An 18601-nucleotide genomic window follows, 5' to 3' on the forward strand; every position below is an offset into this window, starting at 1 on the left:
GACCTTGATCAAGCGTGACTTCGTTTTAACTGTACGGTATATGTTACATTACATTTAGGAACTTTCGGGTAATTGAACATGCATCAATAATTACAGATTTCTGTAGTTGTATATACAAGTTTGGATGTAGCTGTATTGCGTTGATGTACTGGTGGATATTGTGTGGTATGACTCCTGTAGTTGATTGTATAATTGGTACAATGTCAACTTTATCCTGATGCCACATTTCCTTGACTTCCTCAGCCAGTTGGATGTATTTTTCAATTTTTTCTTCTGTTTTCTTCTGTATATTTGTTGTATTGGGTATGGATGTTTCGATTAGTTGTGTTAATTTCTTATTTTTATTGGTGAGTATGATGTCAGGTTTGTTATGTTGTGTTGTTTTATCTGTTATAATGGTTCTGTTCCAGTATAACTTGTATTCATCATTCTCCAGTACATTTTGTGGTGCATACTTGTATGTGGGAACGCGTTGTTTTATTAGTTTATGTTGTATGGCAAGTTGTTGATGTATTATTTTTGCTACATTGTCATGTCTTCTGGGGTATTCTGTATTTGCTAGTATTGTACATCTGCTTGTGATGTGATCTACTGTTTCTATTTGTTGTTTGCAAAGTCTGCATTTATCTGTTGTGGTATTGGGATCTTTAATAATATGCTTGCTGTAATATCTGGTGTTTATTGTTTTATCTTGTATTGCAATCATGAATCCTTCCGTCTCACTGTATATATTGCCTTTTCTTAGCCATGTGTTGGATGCGTCTTGATCAGTGTGTGGCTGTGTTAGATGATACGGGTGCTTGCCATGTAGTGTTTTCTTTTTCCAATTTACTTTCTTTGTATCTGTTGATGTTATGTGATCTAAAGGGTTGTAGAAGTGGTTATAAAATTGCAATGGTTTAGCTGATGTATTTATATGAATGATTGCTTTGTGTATTTTGCTAGTTTCTGTTCGTTCTATAAAGAATTTTCTTAAATTTTCTACCCGTCCATAATGTAGGTTTTTTATGTCGATAAATCCCCTTCCTCCTTCCTTTCTGCTTAATGTGAATCTTTCTGTTGCTGAATGTATGTGTTGTATTCTATATTTGTGGCATTGTGATCGTGTAAGTGTATTGAGTGCTTCTAGGTCTGTGTTACTCCATTTAACTACTCCAAATGAGTAGGTCAATATTAGTATAGCGTAAGTATTTATAGCTTTTGCCTTGTTTCTTGCTGTCAATTCTGTTTTCAGTATTTTTGTTAGTCTTTGTCCATATTTTTCTCTTAGTTCTTCTTTAATATTTGTATTATCTATTCCTATTTTTTGTCTGTATCCTAGATATTTTTTAGGCATCTGTTTTTTCCATCGCTTCTATGTAGTTGCTGTGGTTATCCAATATGTAATCTTCTTGTTTAGTGTGTTTCCCCTTGACTATGCTATTTTTCTTACATTTGTCTGTTCCAAAGGCCATATTTATATCATTGCTGAATACTTCTGTTATCTTTAGTAATTGGTTGAGTTGTTGATTTGTTGCTGCCAGTAGTTTTAGATCATCCATGTATAGCAAATGTGTGATTTTGTGTTGGTATGTTCCAGTAATATTTTATCCATAATTTGTATTATTTAGCATGTTGGATAGTGGGTTCAGAGCAAGGCAGAACCAGAAAGGACTTAATGAGTCTTCTTGGTAAATTCCACGTCTAATCTATATTGGCTGTGATGTGATATTATTTGAGTTTGTTTGGATATTAAGTGTGGTTTTCCAATTTTTCATTACTATGTTTAGAAACTGTATCAATTTAGGATCTACTTTGTATATTTCCAATATTTGTAGTAACCATGAGTGGGGTACACTATCAAAAGCTTTTTGATAATAATAATAATTATTATTATTGTTATTATTATTATCATCATCATCATCATCAACAACAACTTACTATTAATTTGAGAGAGTCATGACTGAACTATAAACAGTGGTATGACGAAAGACAACCAACCACCATGAAGAATAAGCACTGAGCACACCTTCTGTATGGTAAGTGGTGGCCTTTCCTCATACGTGTCATGTGTATGTACTGGTACAGGAGTTTTGTCAGTTGAGATAACTGTTGATGTACTTTTTGTATATTGATATTATACAGGTAATTCATAAATGTTTCACCTGTGTTTCAGAGAGCATTTCCACATATACATTGGAAGGGAAAAATTAATTCCTCCTCACTTTTAAGCATCTTCGTGCTAAGGCTTGTTACATTATTAATCAGAATAAAAAGGAATGCTGGGAGCGCTATGTTTTCTCCCTGGGGACATATTCCTCTTTATCACAGGTTTGGTTGAAGGTCCATAGCATTCTGGGCTGCCAGCAACAGTCAACTGTCCATGGTCTGAACATCCAAGGAGCTCTGTGCAGTGATCCATTGGTCCTCGCAGAACACCTTGTGACACATTGTGAGATGGCATCGTTGTCCCCTTCCTATCCTCCTGCCTTTCTCCAGCAGAAATGCAGAGTTGAACAGACCCCCTCCATTTCTTCCTGCACCACGTTGAGCCCTACAATACTCCTTTCACTGAATGGGAATTGGTGCAGACTCTTAGCTCTTCACGAGACACAGCCACAGGGCCAGACTCCATTCACAATCAGATGATTCAACACTTGGATGTTCCCCAGAGGCAGTAGCTGCTTAGGGTCTTCAATCACATCAGGCTCACGGGTGCTTTTCTGTCACAGTGGCGAGACAGTATATTTTTACCCATCCTTAAACCTGGGAAAATCTCACGTCTCTCCACAGCTACTGCCCCATTAGCCTGACAAATATGCTTTGTAAACTACTTGAAGGGATGATCAGCGCCAGATTATGTTGAGTACTTGTATCTCGGGGTCTTCTGTCACCATATCGGTGTGGCTTCCAGGTAGGGCAATCTCCAACAGACCATTTATTTCAATTGGAATTAGCCATCTGACAGGCTTTTACTCACCGCCAGCACCTTGTAGCAGTGTTCTTTGACCTACATAAGGCGTATGACATGGCTTGGTGCCATCACATTTTATTTACCCTTCATGGCTGGGGCTTCTGTGGTCCCCTTCCAATTTTTATCCATGAGTTTTTATCGTAGCGCCTCTTCGGGGTTCGAGTTGGCACCCCTCAGATTCAGGAGAATGGTATCTCACAGGGTTCTGTGCTAAGTGTCACGCTCTTCCTCATTGCCATAAGTGGGCTTGTGACCTCTGTTGGGCCTCTGGTTACCCCGGCGTTGTACGTTGACGATTTGTGCATCTGGTGCAGCTCCCACTCAATAGCGTCTGCTGAGCACCAGCTCCAAGGCGCCATCCGACGGGCCTCTATGTGGGCCACCATCCATGGCTTCCAGTTTTCCTCCAAAATGTGGGTTATGCATTTTTGTCGTCAACCCACAGTACACGCTGATCCAGAACTTTATTTGGGCAACCAGCTCCTTGATGATGTAACGCAGTCCCGTTTCTTGGGCCTTATTTTTTATAACAGGCTGACATGGCTGCCCCACATTCGTCACCTAAAGACTACATGCATTCGGAAGCTTAATACTCTCCGCCTACTGACCCACACATCTTGGGGTGCAGACTGTTCCACTCTTCTCCATATTTACTGTGCTCTGGTTTTGTCCAGACTTGATTATGATAGTCAGGTTTATGGCTCGGCAGCTCCTTCCACTTTGAAACTCCTTGACCCAGTTCATCAATGTGGGGTGCGTTTGGCTATTGGTGCCTTTCGCACTAATCTTGTTGATAGTCTCCTCACAGAAGCAGGGATTCCCCCTACACACATCTGATGGAGCCAACTCCTCGTTTCTTACGCAGTCGCCATTCGCCAGTTCCCTGACCATCCTGTATACCCTGTGCTCTTCACCAATGAGGGATGTCTCCCTCTTAACACCCGCCCACAGGTGGGATTGCCGGTTGGCATGCGTCTCACTACCCTCTGTCTGGATCTCCATCTACACTCACTGGACTGCGCCCCGTGTCTTTCCTCCTGTAACTCCCCCCCTCTTGGATGGTGCTTAGACCATGGATTAGGACAACTCCTTTCCAAGGTCCTAAGGTCTCTGTTGCTCCTTGTATGTGCCATCCTTGCAGAGTTCCAGGGAATGGTCAGACTTGTCATGTCGAAACCTGTGTTGCTTTTTATACCACTGTGAGTTAACATTGCAAGAAGTCTGTATGCAGAATTTTAGCTGCTGACATGACCTGGAAGTCTGTAAACAATTTTATGAAGTAAGACATTATTGTCGCATGGTTTCCGCGCTTATAACTGCCTCTTGTACAACCCTGACCTCTCTCGCTACATTATACCAACACCATCTAGGGACAAGGTGGCGTTAGCTATGTGCCACTCTCTTGTCACAGCAGTGATAGAGCTGATTCCCCCAGTGAAAGCGATCATATGATAATTAAACATTCGTTGACAAATATGGCTGATATATTATCTACAACATTCTTTCCAAACAGCTATGAAATAAACGCAAATAAATATACGGTTTAGAACACGTCCAAATTTTATTTCTTGTAATTACCGCAAAAATGTGAAATATTGATACAATGTTCAAAACATAGGTTTTTTGTGCACCAAGAACATACAAGCAAAGACGACATATGACAGCCCTGCGAATCACAGATGTTGTTAGATGTCCGTAGACAAAACTGGGCTGGTGTTAGGAATGAATCAGGTCTAGTATCAGTATATTTCGAGGAGTGCCACGCATATTTAATCAAATTCTGAAACTGTGGGGAGGAAAATTGATAATGTACTACTGATTGCAGCTTGAGAATATTGCCACGGTGATAGACAGGAAATTGCAGTGATCTGTACAACATAATTTTCTCTGTTAGTTTTCTGTAAAATGCCTTCCACTGACAGAAAAATTCTCTGTCTAAAGGTTGGACTACGTTCGTTGTGCCAGGTGGAATCTGCAGTATCTCTACTTCTTTGTCAGGGTGGGCTCGAAATACAGCTTTTAATGAATCAGACCTTTTATGACCTGACTACAAATCTAGAAGGAGAAGAGATTTGTTCCCACAGAACGGAAGAAAAGCATGACGCATGAAAAGTGTAACGTTTTCATTTCCCATTTTTCCAGACTTCGATGCGTCAACCACAAGATTGTTTGCATAGAACATTATTCTTTTGACACGTGGTCCAAAACGTCCAGTTAGTTCTTGAAGACACACATGTAGTTTAGGCAGCAATAAACTACCCAGACTAATTATGGGCATTATAGTGTATGAATGGGTGAGTGCAGTCGTGAACTGCGCAATTGCCTCAATATGTTTTTTCCCCTTTGAATGACAGTGTTATTTTCGCACGCATTTCTTTTTGAAAACCTGACTGATCTGCATTGTACACGTACGATTTACTAAAACTAGCAATCTTATTTTTTTGCATTTGTAAGAAAAGCTTCTATCATTTCGATTTGTGTCACTTCATTTTCCGACCTGTTTCTCAATACAAATTTTGTTATTTTTCTTGCCACAATTTTATGTGATCTTTTGAAGCGACTAATCCAACTTTGAGAAGCTGTAAATTCTTTAGCGCCTATCGCGTTGGCAATCGCTAACACCCAATCACTCAAAGTTGTATCGCTGACACTAAATGACTAATGTCTGGCATCGGTAAATAGCTCAAAAAGTCGCACATTTATCTCCGTCGCAATTTCCAGTCGACTCTTACGTTGTCCAGTGACTTCCTTTTCCCATCTATACAATTCACGTTCAGAACGGACAAAGCTATACTTATTTTGAACAGTACTGACACATAGGCATTTCTTACCACTTTCGTTCAACCAATACGTCACCACTTTTTCTTTGTCTGACAAGGTAATTGTAGTTGCTGGTGTTACTTTCGGAGATAATTGATGATGGTACGTGGCACTATCACTCGAAGAGTCTTCATGAGTGCAACTTTCATCGGTGTCTTCGCCATCTGTAGATTCACAGTCTGCAATATCTAGTGTTTCAGTTGTTTCTAGCCGCATGTCTGCACCATTTACATGCTCGGCTAAAAGTTTAACAACCATCTCACACAACACATAGTCTTCACGCGTGTTTTCCGTTGATTGCTTCATTTGGGGTCTGTGGTATATCTCCATGGCAAGCAGCAAAACATTTACAGGGTTCGCCATCACCTGTGAGGGGAGATTGAAAGTTCACCGTAAAGTGGCTTGCAGAGTATAGATGAACATGTACGGAACATCTTTCACATCTCTAACCAGTTTCAGGACGGTATGTTTCGAAATACGTACCAGAAATTAAAAGGACGTGCATGCCGCAGAAACGAATATTCATGTCCCCTTTCCACCAAAACCGAGCAGTGATATTCCCCTTTAGTGAACGCCGCGATAAGACGGCCGCACTTCCCGACCATGTGCACAACGCTCGCGACTCACCATTTCCAGGGGTGGCCAGCCGTCACTGCAAGTGCCAAGCAGGAAACACAGCCATGTTCATGATTTTTTTTTTAGGTGACTTCCAGTTCATGTCAGCAGCTACAATTTTGCATACAGACCTTTTGCACATTTAAATAACAGTGCTAAAAAAAGCAATACATGTTTCGGCAGGACAAGTCTGACCATTCCCTTGTAAGGCTATTGATAAGGTGGGATACGTTTTCACATCTCCTACCAGCTTCAAGCACCATTTGTTGCCAGGATCATGTAATGTATTTACAGCAGAGCTTCTAGCCATTTGCAGGGCCCTCCTTTTTGTTTCTCAGGCCTCTCTCCATAGTGTTTTAATTTGTTCTGACTCCATGAGCAGCCTTCAGGCTATCGATCGATGCTACTCACCCCTTGGTTCTGGCTTCCATGACCTTCTTTCTGCCCTTGAGCATGCCGCCTGTTCAGTTGTCTTTCTCTGGGTCCCAAGTCATGTGGGAAACCCAGGGAATGAATTGGCTGACCGTTTGGCTAGAGAAGCAGATATTTAACCCCCTTTTCCTTTCACGATTCCAGCTGTGTATATGCAGATCTGCGTCAAATCTCTCTTTGCCCAACAGTGGAATGCCATCTGGAGCGCTACTGCTCATAGTAATAAACACCGCACAATCAAGGAGTCTACTGCAGTTTGGGGCACTTCTTTCCACCCCTCTCGGAAGGAGTCCACTTTTTTACGTCATTAGCGCATTGGCCATACCCGGCTCACCCATTGTTTCCTCCTATGTAATGACCCACCCCGCAGTGTGGTTGTGGCGTCAGACTGACGATATCTCCCATATTGGTGGCATGTCCCCTTCTTTCGACCCTTCATGCTAAGTATAGTCTTCCTGCTTCCTTAAATTTAATATTAGTGGACAATCCATGGATGGTAGACCTGGTCCTTGGTTTCCTCCATGAAAGTGGTTTTTATTTCCAGATGTAAGGTTCTCCGTTAGTCTTGGAGCAGGGGCGGATTGGTAGTGATTGGGACTCCTTTTGCAATCTTCACAGTCAGTGACCCCATGACCGCCTGCCCCCCCCCCCCCTTTCCAGTTTTTAGATTTGGTCTCAGGCGTATACTGTGTGTGTTTAATGTTCATTCTTGTATGACTTCTCTGACTGAAAATGTTCACTTTTAGCAGGCTCTTTCTTATGTAACCCCCTTTGGAATCGCGGGATCGATGACCTTGCTGTTTGGTCCCATACTCTCTCAGTTAATCAGTCAATCAATCAAGAACTTTTCCCTGTGAAGGCTATGACTCAGAAAGTCAATATTAAAGTCTCCACACAGTACCACTGTTTTCCCAGTTGTCTTGAGTTTGCCTAAAGCAACTTTTTTGGGGGGGGGAAAAAAAAAAAAAAAAAAAAAAACACCTATTATGTTGCTAACAAGAGATCTATACACACATAAAATAATAGTTTTTTCAGACATTAACTCAACAGCTGAGATTTGAAAATCTCTTTCACACCCTAGTTTGCAAACAGAGACTATATTCTTATAATCTACATTATCTTTTACATATATGCAAGTTCCCCCATGTTTTGATTCCATTCTACGAAAGCAGTTTGCAAGTTTAAAATGCAATATTTTTAAACATAGAAAATACTCATTTTATAACCAATGCTTACAAAAGTATAAAACTGAAACATCCTTCCATTCACTATTGAGGAGTATACTTATTTCATCAACTTTGTTTGTTAATGACTGCACATTCTGGTGTACAATCTTCAGTGTGTATTTGCAATTTAATTCTGCATCACATTTTTTTGTGATACAGTCTACTTCCCTAAAAAAAATGTCTTATGCCCTTTTTATAAGCCATCACATCTTTATTTATTTAATTTATTTATTTCTTGTTCCGTAGATCCAGTTAGTGAGTCAATCACAAGGATATGGAACGTGTCAAATTGTACAGGTTTCAATTTAAACTTACAATAAATACAAGGGCAATTCAATGGCAAATTGTACATAGTTTAAGTAAGACATACTATAAATACAGTAACAGATACAATGTCAGCTAGATAACATAACAACCATTTAACAGAAAAAGGAGTTTCAAATAAAGGTTAAGGATAAGAGCACAAAGTTAAATCAGATATTAGGCCTACAAGAGTAAATGCATGTACAGCCAATCTGTTGTTACAAAAAGTGTGCTAATGCCCAAATGCACAATAAAATCAATTCAACAACTTCTAGACACAATAAGTTTAGTGATGGTATACATTTTCTTTCAGATATTCATCCACAGTATAATAAGATTTCTCTGTCAGGTAATCTTTGAGAACTTGTTTAAATTTTGGCAGTTCTGTATGAACACATTTGATATGTAGTGGTAGAGCATTGAACAGCTTAATGCTGGAGTAGTATTGATGTCACTGAATTTACATTTGCCACAGTTTTTTCACTAGATTTTGATCTTGTGATGATTTCGTTTCTGTTTTTTGCTTTAACTTCACAGTAGTAACATTTTCGAGGTCAAACCATGATACTCTTTTGCACTGAGTACATTTTTTGTGAAACTCATGACCTGTTTGTCCAAGGTACTTTGGACTGCCTGTTATGACTCAAATTTGCTAAACAGCCAATTTCTTGAACCAAAAGTTGTTTCCCACTGTGATTTAAATGAAGGCCGTGGCTGGTATGCATGGACCTGTCTAACATGCTTACATTTATTAAGTTCACATACAGAAATTTTATGCATACTTCATCTATCCCTTTGTTTATTCTTCCTATTAATTTATTTACACATGACCAAGGAGGTAGGTCATATTTGTGTGGCTGATTTACGACAGCTACATTTGTGTTGCCTGATTTGGGTAGCACACTTTCAAGAACAGTGATGAGTTCACTACCTTTATCTCTGGCAATATCATTTGCACCTGCACAAATTATGACACAGTCTTTGAGTCAAGGTTTTCACATGATCTCAGCACTGTTTTTGTCCATTCTGCAATTCCTGCTCCTGGTTTGACAAAGTAGTTTTTGTATCTGCCACCTTTTCTGCCATCTGACATCCATGATTATTGGCACAAATTAAGACTTTTTGTTCTTTTTTGCACAGTCAGCCGACTGATTTTTTTAAATCACATTACTTTGTTTACGACGTAGCATGTACGAAAAATTTACAGTGTACCATTGTAGTTGTTTGTAATTATTATCTGGACTCATATGTTTCTGAGTGTCATTATTTGCAGAATCGTGTTTGTCATTGTGGCTATTTGATGCACATGCTTTTATATTTCCTAGTTTTTCACAGGTTTTCACAGTTGTTCTTCTTTTGTTTATGTCATTGGTAGCCGATTTTTCTTTAAGATTGAGTTTTACAATCAAGATGTTGCAACTGTTTCTCCAGTAAGGCTACAGTCCTTTTAAGTTCACTGATTTCACTGTTTTTTCTAGTTAAAATGAGACAAAAGTCATTGCAGTGTTTACATATTGATGTCACTGAATTTACATTTGCCACAGTTTTTTCACTAGATTTTGATCTTGTGATGATTTCGTTTCTGTTTTTTGCTTTAACTTCACAGTAGTAACATTTTCGAGGTCAAACCATGATACTCTTTTGCACTGAATACATTTTTTGTGAAATTCAATTTTCGTGTACCTTTTTTCACTGCCATCTATATTATTCACCTTATAATTTCTGTATTTAAAAGCTGGTTCCCCTGTTGAATATCATAATGGTTGTGCGCTGATAGCTGTTATGTTTCTAGAGACATGAGTGCTTGAAGTGGTCACTCTCACATTGTGCTGGTCACCAGGGCATGTTCTGTCTCTTTTGGATCACTGTATATTTTGAGGGGAAAAGTGCGAGATTTATCTGTGTTGTCAAGCTTTTATGAATAGTTTTGAATGTTTTTAAATGATCTAAAATATTCTGGAGTGTACTAGATTTTCAAAAACCGAGGAACTTTTTAACATATTCTCGAATGTTTTAGAATGTTCTAGGTATGCTATAAAGAAGTGTTTGGCAGAATACTTTATTTCAAAGTAGGCCATTGTTGAATACTTTAGTGGAGTTACGAGCATGGAGAGTATTTTTGAGCATTCAAAATTACTTTCTAGTGTGATGTACCAACATTTTACAGTTTTTTGAATGTTCATTTTTACTACATTCTCGAATGTCTGGAATATCCACAGAAAACAATTGAAGATAAAAACCTCGTGAAGCAGGTCTTTTTCAGATGGTATATATATAATACCATGTAGAGTATTGAACTTACAGGATGCTGTAGGTAAGCAACATCTAAATGAAAAAAGTACAAGTCAAACAATGAAAACTCCACGTAGGAATATCAACAATGTAGGAAAAGACAGGTTGGTGCTTACCATGAAGAAGACATGTTAAGTTGCAGACAGGCACGATTAAAAGACACTTACATAAAGCTTGCAAGTGCCTTTCAGTTGTGCCTGTTTTCTTTATGGTAAGTAGCAGTCTGTCTCTTCCTATACTGTGAAAAGTACAAGTCAGGTGGATTTAAATGTTTCATGCCCAATGTAAGAAATATGGGCATGTCAAGAGTGTATAAGTATTTTTTTGGATTTAAGGGGATTTATGTTTTGACCTATTCCAAAATTTATTTTCTATAAATAAATCAATTGACACAAATAGAGGTGCTACATAAAAGACAATTTGTATTACTACCTTTCTGTGGCCAACTGTCATACAGACTGAGTAACCATTTAAAAAAAACCACACATAATGTACATGTCACATATAAACCTGAACATTCACTGTCATCTCTCTTCATACATGACATTAATACAATATAAAACTTACACTAAAACAGTGGCTCGTATAAAATTTACTTCTCTGATTGTAATGCTAGCTACATCGCACAGACAGGAAGGAATTTTAAGACAATAAAGAACACACAGAATTAAAAAGAAAATGGGTAGGAAATATATTCACCAATATCGTGGTGTACAGTATTGAAAGTTCCTGTATCTTGCTACTAGTGCATGTGAGTGTAAGCGTGCTTGTGCCAAGTATGGTGTCGCTGTGCGTGTGTGCTTGAATTGACCATCAACTGTATCAGCATGGGCTGGCCACTGGAGGCGGCCTGTGGAAGGTGAGTGTGCAGTGCAGTCTCTGCCACGCCATCTGCTGGCAACATGCACATATAAATGCATGGAGCAGTTCTGACTGACTCTCTCTATGTACATCCAGTTGTACTGCTCACATCAGTGTGTTTTGTTACGTGAGAGGCTTATTTTTGTTGCTGTTCAGAGGTTTATGAATAAAGCCATATTTGTTTTTACTGCGTGATTGGCAATGAGCGAATGGTTTCCATGTGTGCAGTTTTCAATTGTTATTTCATCAAGTTAGTCATTATGAATGCCATGCTGCCGGCCGTGACTGAACAGCGTACTTCGGCAGTGACCACTTTGTCGGCTTCCGTTGACAGACAGGGTACCATTGCACCGGTACATCCACCCACTTTTCCTCTGTATGATAATTCAACTGAGGATTGGGAAGCCTACAAAAAAAGATTCTGACAGCATTTTATGGCTTTTGATGTGACAGACTCAAAATTTCTGAAAAGCCCTCCTCTTGTGTATCCAACTAAACACCTAAAACATATCAATTATGGTGTTAGCGTGCCCCTTTACAAGAACCAGCAGCTCTTACTTTTGATCACATGTGCAGTATATTGTCCAACTACCATTACAAATGAAGGCATGTCGTAGAGGCACATGTTGAATTCTATCAATCCCTCAAGAAACTGGGCATACTGGGCTCGGGCAGCAGAAGTTCACGGCATTAGCTTGCTGAACCCCATAATGACTCGTATCCAGACTCTATGTTGTGCGACACAATTATCTGTTTAGCTTCAGACAAGAGAGTGCGCCAGAAGACTTTACTCTGTGAAAACCTCCCAGTTGCAGAAGTATTGCAAGTAGCACAATCTGTTGAAGTTTCTTGGGCAGTGGGTGACCAAATTGAAGTGTTGGGTGACGTGGCAGTAGTGTCACAAGATGTGCCCACTCGGACGACAGATAGCTTGCGTGAGGAAATGGCAATGGTAGCTGTAAACAGGCAGGACCAGTGCCGAGCAGACAAAGGCCAGCCCCACAGGCACAACCGCCACAGCACCTGCATCAGCATTCTCTGTTTCTGTTGTGTCCTTTCTGTTTTTTATCCAGTATAAACGTATGGTGTGCACTGCCTTCTGGGCTACTTGTAATAGTTGCCAGAAGAAAGACCACATCTCTGTGTGTCGATCGCCGAAGGTTACTCAGGATATGCACATGGACGTAAACTGTGTTACTCCAATTCTTGTGACTTCTCTCAAGCTGTTTATTGAGTTAAAGTGTTTTTCATCAAGTGCTCCAGCTGCAGGTTGACACAGGTGCTGCAGTGACATTATTGAATTCTCAAACCTATGTGCGTTTAGGTTCACCGCCATTGACACAGGTCACACGGAATCTAGTCAGCTATAACAAACAGAACATTGTGCTATTGGCACAATTTACAGCATCTGCCTCTTAAAAGTCAGTGGTTCATTCCTTTACATCTTTGGAGGTTGCTGATGCCAGTGTTTAGAACTGGTTCAGGATGGACACATTTCAGATATTTGGATTTTCTGTCACCTATTTAGTCCACCTTTCGCCAATCAGGTACCATATTCTCAATTGGAAACACTGTGTGAAGAGTTTTTGGACATGTTTTTGGAAGGTATAGGGTGTGCTATGAATTTTTCTGTTCATATTTCTTTGAAATCCACAGCTCCGCCTCAGTTTTGTTGTGCACACCCTGTTCCTGTCACCCTGAAAGATCAAGTGAAAGCAGTATTGGACCGACTTCAACCATTAGGGTTGGTGAAACCTGTTACGGCTAGTGAATGGTCGCCTCCACTGGTTGTAGTTCAGAAGCCATTGGGGAGACTTTGCCTCTATGGTGACTTCAGTACAGCTGTCAATGCACTGTCAATTGTGGATATGTATACTCTTCCACGCAAGGAGGAACTGTTGGCAAAAATTTTGGATGGCCAGTACTTTTCTAAAATTGATTCATCAGAAGCATATCTGCAGGTGCTTGCGGACAAAGAGTCTAGGCAAGTTCTGGTTTTCAATAATACTCTTTTTGGTCTGTATCAATATTTGTGCCTTCCTTTTGGTGTGGCTAGTGCTCATAGTATTTTCCAATTATTTTTAGAGCTGTTGACTATGCCTATCCTGGGTTGCGTTAATTATCTGGATGATATTGCTGTCTTAAGAGTCCACAGGCTTATGGTGTAACCTCACAAAATCTGTGTTTTCAACCCTCTATTGTTAACTTGAGGTTTGAGGCCTTGTGACATGGGGTTCACCGTCTGCAAGATCACATCTCCGCTGTTACGTCTATGCCTCTCCCCTCATCCATGAAGGAGCTTCGGGCCTTCATAGGGAAGATAGCCTACTAACATAAATTCCTGCTGGGGGCAGCCACATTGGCCACCCGTTTCATTCCTTGTTACACAAGAATGTATCTTATTGCTGTAGCCTGGACGGCGAATGTGCTTCTCAAATGTTGAAATCCAAACTCCTCTCGGCTCCTTGTTTAACTATGTTCTCTCTGGACCAACACACTGTCCTTGCAACTGATGCCTCATAGTATGGCCTTGACACAACCCTAGTGCACTGATATGCTCATGACTCTGAAAGAACTATTGCTTATGCCTCTAAATCTCTCTCTCTGGCCCAGCAGTGTCACCCTCAGATGGGGAAAAAAAAGAGGCTCTTGCTGCAGTCTATGCTATCTGGAAATTTTATGGTGGTTTTTTTTCCATGTTTCGCCCTTATTACTGACAATGAACCCATGGTTTCCTTGATTAACTCTCACACTTCCTTGCCTGACAAGACAGCTGGGTGCTCTTCTTGTCTTACTCAATTAAAAAATTCATTTTTGACCTATGGCTAAACATGCCAATGCAGATGCGTTGTCCGACCTCCTTGTGGATCCTTATTGTGACTTTGATCATGAAGAATTGCTTTGCTTCCATCTTGCTATTGAAACACGGGCTGTGGTCAAGGAGTTCGCACATAGCAGCTGCCGTGTCCACAGGCCCGGTTCTCTGCCAGATGGTTCAGTCAGATAAACTGCAAGGTTGGGCTTCAGACCCCCTGTGCAACTAGTTTTCCTTATTGTATTGCCTCTCCGTGTTTGATGGTGTTTTGCTAATGTCCACGGGAGACCTCTCTCCCAGAGCAGTCACCCACTGCCTTACAGCAAGATGTTCTACACCTTCTCTACCAGGACCACTGGGGAGTTGGGTGCACTAAACTGTTAGCTAGGAGATATCTTTTGCGGGCAGGGATTGATGGCAAAATCATCCATTTTGTCATGGTTTGTGAGCAGTGTGCCAAACAGACAGCTCCCAGGGTGTCCCTGTTCCCTTGGTTCGCTTCCTTCCAGCCATGGGAATGTATTCATGTAGACATTGCAGGTCCCTTCTTTAGTTTCTGTTGATTCTCGATTGTGCAAGCATTTGCCCAGTTGCCTTACATTCTCCAGTATGCATCAATGTCAGCTGAGGCCAGAATTCATATGCTTTTGAGGGATTTTGCTGTTGAAGGGTTGCCTTGTATTTTAGTTTTCGTTAATGGACCCCAGTTTGTTTTTCCCACCTATCAGTTATTTTGTTCCCACCACTGCATTTGTCATGTTACTGCGTCACCATTCTACTCTTGATCAAATTGTGAGGCAGGACGACTAGAGTGTATTTTCAAGTCCCAAATGAAAAAGTTTGTTGTAGATTGTTTTCCAGACAATGCCCTTCTCCGTTTTCTTCACCACACTGGGATCACTGGTGTGAGCATGAGGGTTTGATCACCCACTGCTGTATTTGCGACACCCCTACAGCCAACGGGCTTTTGGCATGCCACTTTGATCAGTTGCGACCCCGCTCACCACTGGAAGCTATCAGTTCATGGGTTTGGCTTCCATCACTGCAGTCTGCCCTCCCACAGCCTGCTTCAGGCTCCTCGTCACCTATCTCCTCCACATGTGACACCGTGGGGTTCCAGCTTCCCGGCGGCAGGCATTCTGTCTCTGGCTTCGGGTCCATTCCCACAATCTGCTGTTACAATTGGGCCACCTCCACCTGCCATCATTGCCTCAGCCATCATTGCTGATGGGTCCAGCCCCCCTGTTCTCTGTGCTGGAACATGCCCGTTGACGACGCAGGGATGGTGATGACACCTCTCCAGTGCTGTCACAGGGTGCCGCGCGGGCCCAGCACCCTTGGGCATGCCCGCCCGTTCCAGCCCAGTGCTCCGGTGCCCGGCTGACACATCGTCCCTCCACTCCATTGGCAACGGCTGCCAATGCTCCGGATCTGATGGTGTCCCTCTCTTTGGGCTGCTGGCATCACCTCCATTGCCTGGCTGCCCACTTCATATGAGGGAGGGTGTGCTGTATCGTGCTGCTAGCATGCCAGAGTGTGAATGCACCAAGTGTGGTCTCACTGTGCATGTGTTCATGAATTGGTCGCCAACTGTATCAGCATGGGCCAGCTGCTGGAGGCCACCTGTGGGAGGTATGCCCATGGCATTGCCTCTGTTGTGTCATCTGTCAATGACTCATGCTTATATATGCACAGAACAGCACTGACTGACTCACTCTATGTTGATCTAATTGCACCAGTCATATCAGTTGTTCTGTGTCTTGTTATGTGTGGATTCATGAGAGGCTTATTTCCATTATTGTTCAGGGGTTTATGGATAAAGTGATATTTGTGTTATTTGGATCAGTTTTACGTATTACTTAATACAATGAAGAAGTGGTACTCTATGAACATAGATGAAGAAACAAATCTACACCCAAATGGACAGATGCTCAGTGAGCAATGCACACGTTAAAGCATCAGTTTTGTGGACATCTGCTGGCCCATTATTGATGACTTTCTTAAAGTTACTGCGCGACTGTACAGCTGTACCTAGATGTTTGTGATCATGCTATGTAAGCAGTCCACAATGTGCCCAAGCTACCGTAACAGTCTCTGCCTTTTCCTGTTTCAAACTTTGCATATTAGAGGAGATAAATGTAGACGTGACTTGAATTTCCCCGTCGTCTACAACTATTTTAAACTTTTGTTAGGTATAAGAAACTGTTTTTAGCCTTTTATTTGTAAAACATACAATTTTGAATTTCCAAATATGTCAAAACATAAATCATCTTAGACCTAAAGAATACTTGTAATGTAATAAATTATAGTGTCTCAAAACACTCATATGGCTCATAATATCATTGGACAAGTGACATTTTAAATCCAACTGACATGTAATTTTATCATTTGAATGTTTCTTCTCTAGAGTATAACATGAATTTTATACTCTGTATGTACTTATACCTATGTAAACCTTATTTTATCATTTTCTATTATATACAGTGTGTATGTATATCACATTCATGGCAATTTTCAGAACCACTGGAAATGGCCTAATATAAAGGTTGAAACTGATAGGTGACTAAATGAAGTTCTATCCAGCAACTGGAGGAGTTTTTAATTAATTGTACAAACTGATGCAGAATCAGCACATGGAGAAACTAATGATATTCCATTTTCCATATATTTACAGAGGTGCTGTGCCTCCTGGAGCAAGGTTTGATCCCTTTGGTCCTCCTGGGTTGGGCCGCCGAGGAGGTCGAGGCGGTCCAAGCAGAGGCGGATTCGGCATGCCAGATCACGATCACTTACCTCCTCCAGGATATGATGATATGTTCATGTAAATAAGTTGATTCATTTGTAAAGTCATATCAACAGTTACAATATATGTTATACCTTTTCACTAATGTGCTTAATTTATTGCTGTTGCTGAAACACTGTTCCTTGTGGTGATATACATAATACACCATTACCATGCAACTGCCATTTGCACAATGAAGTTTTGCTCAATTAACCTTTTCACTGCTGAGTGTGCCATAAAGGTGTGTGTATCTGTGTGTGGTCAGGCTGCTGTGCTCATCGTGATGGACATGATACGGCACTGAGATCTGCAGTGTAGAACCATCATCATTGCAGGCTTTTATATATTTATTCTCAACAGTAAATTCTTAAAATAAATTGTGCTTTGAATAATCTTTATTATTGAAGTTTCTAACTCTAGGTAATATTACAAAAAAAAAATTACATGTCAGAAAGTTGTGTGTGATATGTTTTGAAATAATGCACAACACGCAGTCCAGTGTCACATTGTTTACAGCAATAACATGATTCCTTTCGTATTGTGTTCTTGCTGCATATGATGCATCTACTTACATGTCAATCCTGTTATACTGATGATTCACCAGTGCTTGGAAAGTGCCTTTTTCAAACAGCAGTGGCTAATCTTCATCTGATTGATGACCTCCTGATGCTTTCTTTTATTGGTGTTATGTCTCTACCATTTCATTTCATGAATGAGGCCGAGATGAAATTCAGCAGTTGAAATATTCTTAACACTATGACCATTTTAAATAACATGGGAATTCAGCATGCACATCTAAGGAGTGAGAAACATGTTTTTTGGGCTATTTTAATGTTTTGCAATCACATTCCTCTAATCTAAGTAGCATGTCGCTTTTGTCCACTGCAACTGTAGATTCATAATCAACCCACATTTTGGTTGAAATGTTTCAGTCAACTTGATGGTCTATTTTCCCAGTTAATTTCATTTCAGCTGTATGTTATGTTGCCAACACCTATACATCTTTTTTGTTATGCTGCTTCAAAGCCATACAGTGTGTGTTGGCCTAAATTCCATCACTTGTTTTTGCAATTTGACTTCAACTTTTGTTGAAACTTTCCTGTTCTTGTGAATTGTACCTGCTGCATTTATTCCTCTTTCATGGAAGACGTATTGGTTAATGTACCAGTTGTCCACATACAGCATGTGCCTTGTCCCAAATAAGGTTGCAAAACAGTTGTCACTATATTGCCAGTAACTCCTAAATAGTCTTCACTGTCTCCTATGTCACACTTTGCACTAGTACAAACTAAAAAGTTAAGTACCAATCCTGTATCAAAATCACAGAATAAATATTTTTATACCAAAGCGTCTTTTAGATGGAATGAACAGTTTGAATGCCAAGGCTCCCTTGAACGGTAGGATCGATGCAAACTCCTTGGAATGGAGTGACCGCGTTTCTGAACATTCCAAGTGTGAAACAATGATATTATTTTGTCATCTTCAGCAGACAATGTTAGTGT

General features: G+C 40.5%; 1 protein-coding gene across 1 annotated transcript in view; it reads left to right on the forward strand.

Annotated features, from left to right (window-relative positions):
• LOC126456803 (proteasome inhibitor PI31 subunit) overlaps positions 1-17205 on the forward strand; it is an 88725-nt gene extending 71520 nt beyond the window's left edge. The window contains exon 5 of the mRNA XM_050092591.1: positions 16992-17205. Coding sequence (XP_049948548.1) covers positions 16992-17142 — 151 coding nt within the window. The 3' untranslated portion in view covers positions 17143-17205. The remainder of the gene's footprint in view (positions 1-16991) is intronic.
• The last annotated feature ends 1396 nt before the right edge of the window (positions 17206-18601 follow it).

Source organism: Schistocerca serialis, chromosome 2, assembly GCF_023864345.2.
Source record: "Schistocerca serialis cubense isolate TAMUIC-IGC-003099 chromosome 2, iqSchSeri2.2, whole genome shotgun sequence".
In the NCBI taxonomy this organism is placed as follows: Eukaryota; Metazoa; Arthropoda; class Insecta; order Orthoptera; family Acrididae; genus Schistocerca; species Schistocerca serialis.